Source organism: Oryzias melastigma, linkage group LG6 (genome assembly GCF_002922805.2).
Source record: "Oryzias melastigma strain HK-1 linkage group LG6, ASM292280v2, whole genome shotgun sequence".
Lineage (NCBI taxonomy): Eukaryota > Metazoa > Chordata > Actinopteri > Beloniformes > Adrianichthyidae > Oryzias > Oryzias melastigma.
The window spans coordinates 12875673-12883253 of NC_050517.1; the positions used below are offsets into that span (position 1 = coordinate 12875673).

General features: G+C 34.9%; 1 protein-coding gene across 1 annotated transcript in view; it reads left to right on the forward strand.

Moving 5' to 3' along the window:
* The window catches only part of parvg (parvin, gamma), a 14394-nt gene extending 8652 nt beyond the window's left edge, over nt 1-5742 (forward strand). Inside the window, exons 10-13 of the mRNA XM_024281251.2 lie at nt 482-550; nt 637-738; nt 1860-1932; nt 5134-5742. Of these exons, the coding sequence (XP_024137019.1) occupies nt 482-550; nt 637-738; nt 1860-1932; nt 5134-5207 (318 nt within the window). The 3' untranslated portion in view covers nt 5208-5742. The remainder of the gene's footprint in view (nt 1-481; nt 551-636; nt 739-1859; nt 1933-5133) is intronic.
* Nucleotides 5743-7581: the final 1839 nt, after the last annotated feature.

Here is a 7581-nt window from a genome sequence, read left to right on the forward strand (position 1 = left end):
CTAACTGTTATCAAAGGGATTGAGGCAGGGATGTAGTACAAAGTCAAAAATACAAATGCAATTTTAAGAAATATGTTTATAGTATTTTATTGTGGAGGGCTCAACCACACTGTAGTTTTAGGACAGACAATCTGAAGAATAAAATTCTACTAAAATAGTTCTTATTTGGAGACAAATCGGTCAAATTTTATGGTTTACCATAAATTACCATAGATAGAGAGCAGATAGATCATAAAAAACACAAATAAAACACACACAAAAAAATACTTTTGGCTTTTGTGGATTCTCTTTAATTATTTTGACTTTAAATGTGTTCCTGGTTAAATGAAGATGTATTTTTCCTGTTTTGAAATGTGGTTGTTTAGTTAGTCGACTTAAATTTTTTATACCTGCATCTCAACCAATTGACATATATGTTACTGTAAAACCGAGATAAGCTTCTTTTTCTGCTTCTCTCACCTCCTATCAAATCATTTTTCAGGCCATCTTACATTTTGTCAACCAGTACATGTCAACCATTGGTCTGCAGGTGGCTGATGTGGACAAACAGGTACGGATGGTTGCTTATTACCGAAAGATCTATTCCTGTAAGATTTTATCAACTTCTGTTTTGGTCCTGTGGGATCTCATGTCCAGTTTGCTGACGGCGTGATGCTGCTGCTGCTAATCGGTCAGCTGGAGGGCTTCTTCATCCCGCTGTTTGACTTCAACCTGACCCCTGTTAATGAGTCTGAGATGGTATGTTGAGCTGCTGATGCCACAGATTCAAAATGAGATGTTTTAACCCATCATAGGCAACATTTGCAATGAAATTACAAAAATATCTAGATTTTTAAGCAGATTTTTAAGTTACTAGAAAATAAAAAGTTGAATTAAAATAAGTCACTTAAATAAGGTCAAAATATTTACATACAGCGTTATTTTTTTGTTAAAATCTTATCAAAACTCAAACCATTGATAAATACAATATACAAGAGATCATTAAATCTAATATTTTTGACTAGTATACTAAAATAAGATACAAAACAAGTGGTTTTGTGGCTTTCTTGCACCAATTAATTTACTGTCTTGTGGTAACAGTCATGAGTCTTTTCAAATTTTTAGCGCTAATATCCGTTGTCTGGTAGGTTTGTTAATAACGTTCTGAAGTCAGTAAGATCTACACAATGTTAACTCTAATTTAAAATAATGCAAAATATATTCAATATGTTGCATTTTTACTACAAAATTATTATTGAATGTATTTTTTAAGACCTTTTTTCTGATCAAGTAGGAGATACATGAAGAAATTAAGTTTAAACTTGCTTTTCTAAGAAAAAATATATTATTCAAATCTTTGTGAATCAGGAGCAGACAACAAAACACAGTTTGAAAAAGATCTTATTTGTGATGTTGAAAATACACTGCAGTTCACAAACTCACTGCTCTGCAACGGTGAGGGGTAAAGGGGGCGGGGTTGTCCGGATTCAGCGAGCTCGCTCAAAGGTGAATTTCTTATGAACCACTGCTGCTCTGCAGAAACTAGAAAACGACAGAAGTTTTGTTGGATTTGGCTAAAAAAGATAAAAAGTATAAACTGGGAACGCCTTTACTGTAGACCAAAAGATGATTGGAGATGGTCTTTAGTTTTGGTAGTAATCCTTAACTGAGTTTTTCTATATTACAGCTTACAGGATAATTATATGTTACTTTCGCCATACATATTACAGTAAAAAGTGAGTTGTTAGCCCAATATCAGTGAATTTAAAGACCTTAGCCATGCTTACTAAGATAAATTTAAATCTCAGTGGATTTTGTTAAAAGTGAACCAATGTTTAAAAGTCTCCTGTGATGTTTTAATGCTTTTCTCCCAACTTTAGCTTCATAATGTGACCTTGGCTTTGGATCTCCTGAATGACATTGGCTTGAAGTTGCCAAATATTGACCCACAAGGTGAGAAAAACCTATTTAGTTTTTATATGATATCGATTACTTAGATAATGTAGAACACTTGAAACATAGACTAGACAGCTGCTGAAACGTATGTTTCAGCTGTCATTTCTACTCAAATGAATACATATATTCATTCACATTGTATATATATATATATATATATATATATATATACTGTGAAGAATGTTTGTATTTGTATTTTCACAGCATAAAACTGTAATATGATGACAGTTGACCCCCATAACCGTGAAAAGCGCTCTAAAAACAAGTTTAAAAATAGTAACATTTATATATTTGCTTTGTATAAAATACATTAGTATCAAGTTAGATACTTGTCCACTGTATTTTATACTGTCATATACACGTAATAATATTTTAACAGTGATTGCATGAAACGTTTAAGGATTTTTTCAAAGTAAATTATTCAATATCATATAAAAATATTGAAAAATATTGTAATATACATAACAGTCAAAACTATAAATTATACTACAATTTATTGTTAAAAAACACCTCTAGCCATTAAATTTAATTTACCTATAAGTATGTAAAAACAACAACATATGTCGTGTATATATATGTTTATATACCGTGTATATGTATGTGCATATAATATGTATATGTATGTGTATATACTGTGTATATGTATGTGCATATAATGTGTAAATGTATGTGTATATACTGTGTATATGTAAGTGTATATACTGTGTATATGTATATACCGTGTATATGTATGCGTATATACACACACACATATATATATATATATATATATATATATATATATATATTGTATATACAAATGAAATGTACCAAAGAAAAACACCAAAGATGCAACATATCAACCATAGACCAAATCAAATGACAATTTCTATCATGAGCGTTTATCTGAGTTGGACAGAAATGTCAAAAGCAGTTTGCTTGTTAGGTGAGGACGCGACTCAGTGAGGTGGAGCAGTTGGAGTAAATCTGTGCTGCATCACTAGGTCAGGATTTGACAGCATCTTAGTGGGGAAAAGCTTTCAGAATATGAATGAGCGCGATCTGCGTCCTGATAAGAATCACTGTGGATGATTGTTTTAGTTGCTGGGCTTCATTCTTCATTCGGTGAGAAGTGATGGGCCAGTTGGCGTTGCACTGCCATGCGCTGATAGTCACAGAGATTTACCCTGACCCACCCCTCTAGCTACATCTATGGTAAAGAGTGTTTGTCGGGAGGAAATGATGGTATCTTTATTCATGAGCACTCTGATTAACATGCAAATGCCAAAATGCTCTGATTGCCTCCACCTTCTGTTTACTTGTCAATTATGTTTGATTCAAAACTTAAACTTTTTGAAACTTTCCTGATCAGGACATTCATCTCAAAACCAAAGTCATTAAAAAACGAGCGAAATTGCAGCTCTTTACATTGGTCTTAATGAACAGTCATGAAACTAAATGGAGTTTTTTTTCCTTTTTTTCTTTAACAAGGTTAAAAAAGATCTTGACCAGACTTTTATCTCTGCACTTTGAATTAAAAGAAGATTAGGAGCTCCATTCAGATCTGGAGCATGCACTAATGCACACATCAATCATTTACTCCTTCTTGAGCTTATGCAATTATTGTGTCAGTGTTTGAAAGCTTTTGTTCTAATTGTGGATTACGTGACTTACTACCACAGTGGAAAACGAAACATGATCCTCTCATAATCTTTCACATTAAAGACTAAATCCTTTTAAGTGACAGTTTTTTCACTTTTGCTTAAAAAGTGCTAAGTGTTTTTAAGACCCAAGCTCTGGTTTGGTATTTTATAATCATGTGGCCCCAGTTAAGCATTACTGTCGACCCACTCCAATCTAGAGTTTTTTTGTTTTTTTTTTCTCATGATAGAGGACATATGTAGAGAAAATTAAGCTTAAAATTGCATTTCTGAGTTTTTCTTTATTCAAATTGTTGTGAATCAGGAGTAGATGAAAAAAAATGTAGTTTGAAAAAGAGTATATTTGTGTCATAGAAAGTACACTGGACAGGCCACTGTAAATCAGTGACCGAGTCTTTTGGATCCAAATGCAAACGCTTTAATGAAGTTGAGCATGGGCAAGACATAGTATGTGGTCTAAATACAGGCAAAGGTAAAAATCAAAGGGTGAGGCAGATAAACAAGAAAACAGGCAAAGGTCAAGGCACAGAGGCAGTAACTAGGAATAATGTTGCTCAGAATGTCTGCTAGGCAAAACAAGACTTCGCAAAATAGAAGTGGCTGGTGGTTGTTTAAATGCTGGATGGTACTGATGAGCTGATGGTGATCAGCTGTGCTGGAAGGAAGGTGGCTGATGGGACTTGTAGTGAGGCAGTGGAGGTCAAAACGCTGGTGAGAGCTCCCCCTGGTGGACGGAAGTGAGAGCTGATGGTTGAATCACGACAGCCACAAGTTTCCTGCTTCTATCCATTCCAGTGCATCCACTTTTAGTTATTTGTAGTTATTTGTAATTTTATGGTCACTGGAAATTATAATTTATAGTTTTGACTGTTATGTGCATGACAATATTTTTAAATTTTTTCATTTTATATTGAATATTTTACAGTGAAAACCTTTAAACGTTACATTCATTTACTGTTAAAATATTATTACGTGTATACAGCAGTATAAAATACAATGGGCAATATAAACTTTTTCATTAAATCAACATATCTAAGAGTGTAAATTAAAAAAAAGATTTATTATTGACAAAACAAGCTTCTCTGTGTTCAGGCTTCTGTTTGACAGTCAGCGACTTCCCCACATCATAACCCACCATCCACATTCAGTGTTCAGTTCCAAAGTACATGCTCAGCATGATAGCTGCAAATATGAGGCCCTCCAGAATTATCCTAAGACAGGAACCGGTGACTAATTCAATTCATTTTTCTTGTCTTTTAATTAACAGCATAATTGCTGTGATAGAAAGAGGAATCCCATCACTCACAGCCTAAAATTGAAGCGTGCTGTGCGCATTAATTAGGTTAGTTGGTGATGTAGTTGGTCTTTGTGTCACTTTCATTCACTTGGTGTATCTCACAACAGCAAGCAATATTTTTCATCTCAGCCAGGACGTATTGATTAACTTTCAATCTCATGTCTTTTGTCTGCCTGATCCTTTGACACATGAGGGTTAGCAGCTAATTTAGTAAAAGCGTCATCATATTACTGATTGTGTCTCCTCTCCATGTTGTGATAGATATTGTCTCTCAGGATGTTGCTGCTACCTTGAAGGTCCTCTACGCCCTGTTCAAGAAGCACAGCAGTAAATGAGAGGCGGGGTCATGTGAGGAGCAGCAAACGCACATAAACAACGCTCAGTGGTGTTTGGCAAAATCCCAACTATGCCACAAGTGTAAAGAGCAAATGGGTTTCATGTAAACCACATCTTAGTTTAATAGTGTAAAAGCAATTATATGAAGACATTAGAAGTAATGCTGAGTCAGACTAATAAAAGCTCTGCAAAGTTAGGTCGTCTTATATAGAGCTGAATAACTCTCCGTTAAATTAAAACTATTAATATTTGGAGACCAGGTTAATTATTTTAAAAACCGTGTTAAAAAATAACCAAAGACTCCATGTAAGGATAATAAATACAGTTTCAGAGGATCAAATATTTTCTTGAAACCAGCAGCGTCTCCACATGAGGGGTTCACTTATGGAATAATTGCAACGAAGATAATAAAAATGCTCCATCTATTAAAACATTCAAAGTAATTAAAAAAAAGGGGGGAAATCAATAAATGGACTCAACAAGGTTAATTGATTTGTATTTCTTAATAAAAAATGTCTCTTTTTTTTACCATAATTGATTGTTTTCAGTGTTTATTTCTTGTAATTCTGTACAAATACTGTTTGTATGAATTTTAGTTTGGACTGAAATGCAAAAGAGATGATAGTTTGCTAATTTAATCCAAAACCCCCCTTTGAACTTTGCATTTCAGCCTTGTTTCCACTGTGCGGTCCGGTTTTGTGCGGTATTGTAAGGACTAGTACGGCACGGTCCAGTAAACTTTTGCGTGAGTGTTTCCACTCAGTTAAGTCTCGCTTCTACTGAGTGGTTTGTTTTCACGGCGCATGTACGGTGTAGACCATTTGCATGCCGCTAGCTCACCCTGTATCACTCTGTTGCCATGGACGTCAACAAACTTTGGCAGTTCCACCTCAGACCAGGCCTGGCTGTTGTTTGCAGACATTTTCAATAAAGACTCATGGCCAAAAGAATACACAAACTCAAATGCTCCCAAATGTTGGAAATGTTAGCTTAACTGAGTGCTATATTGGTGCTTTCTCATCACTTTCTGCCAATCAACAGGTGGCTACAGCAGCTCCACCCCGACCGTTCCATTCCACTTTTCAATGGACCTACAACCAGTGGGGGTACGGGTCACTTTACAATAGAAACTCTCAAAATACTGGACCGGACTGGAGCGTACTGGACTGCTCAGTGGAAACAAGGCTATAGTCATTTATTGTTATACTTTTGTAATTTTCTCGGTTGGAAATAAGGTGTAAGAAGTAAAACATGTAAAATTAACACCTTTTTTCAAAATTGTCCAAGTGAAAATGAAAATGTGGCTATACATGTATTTTAATGGTATTAACGGTAAATAATAATTTAAAAAAAGCACTTAGCTTTATTGTTAAAGTAGAATTCCACAGCAGCAAATGAATTTTTTATGAGTGTATCAGAAAAGCAAAAAGTGTGAGGCATTCAGTTCTGCACACCTCACTAAGGTATTGATGGCCAAAGAATGCTAACTGCGATGAAAGTCAGTTAAAAGAAAAGTGCCAGAACCGATTACAGCACCATTGCCCAGTCTGTTCATCCCTGTCCTCCTGTTAAACATTTATTGTGAATCTATCAGGGATCCCTCTAAAAGAAGCAGACAAGACTTACTGTTAAAGGAAGCTGAGGTCAGCAGATATGCTAATTTTTTCCACAGCTGTTCTGCTCTATTTGACACACTTGTGTTAATGGTGGCCCTTTCTGGACACTCTGCTGAGGTGTTTGAGTTCTTCCGTGGCGGGATTGATCTCAGCTAAAGCCATTATTTTTCTTTTTGTGAGGCTTCAGCCAAGAGTAAAGAGTAAAAAGCCTGCTATCCTACAGGAAAAACTGAAAAATTGTCATAAACAAAGAAAGCCTAAAATCTATTCGGATTTAGTTATTTTTCTTCACTTTGATCCGAAAATGCAATAAAATCAGGTGACACCATGTGCCAGTAATATAAACACATTTTTAGCATGGTAGGGCACACCTGAATATAGGGTGGATTAAGTGAGACAAAAGAATCCAATAAGTCAGTCAGTTATCAGCAATTACAGTAATTCTAGAACTTGTTTGCTACAAGCTAGCTATGTCAGAAAGAGCATATTCTCAAATCCTGTAACTCCCAACACAAAAAACACACTCATATAGCTAAAACAAATGTTACAGAGACTAAGCTAACTCAAAATTTTGTTAGTAACACATTAAAAAGACAATGTGACACTGCTACATGTTAGCCACGTTAGCGTTTTCACAATAACACGCACCCTTGTTTGCAACTCATTAAAAAAGAAAAAAAAGATCTTTTAGGGCTTTAAAGCCCAACTTATAGTGTGAAAAATACAGAAATAATTCTATTCTCAAAATATTTAAAAA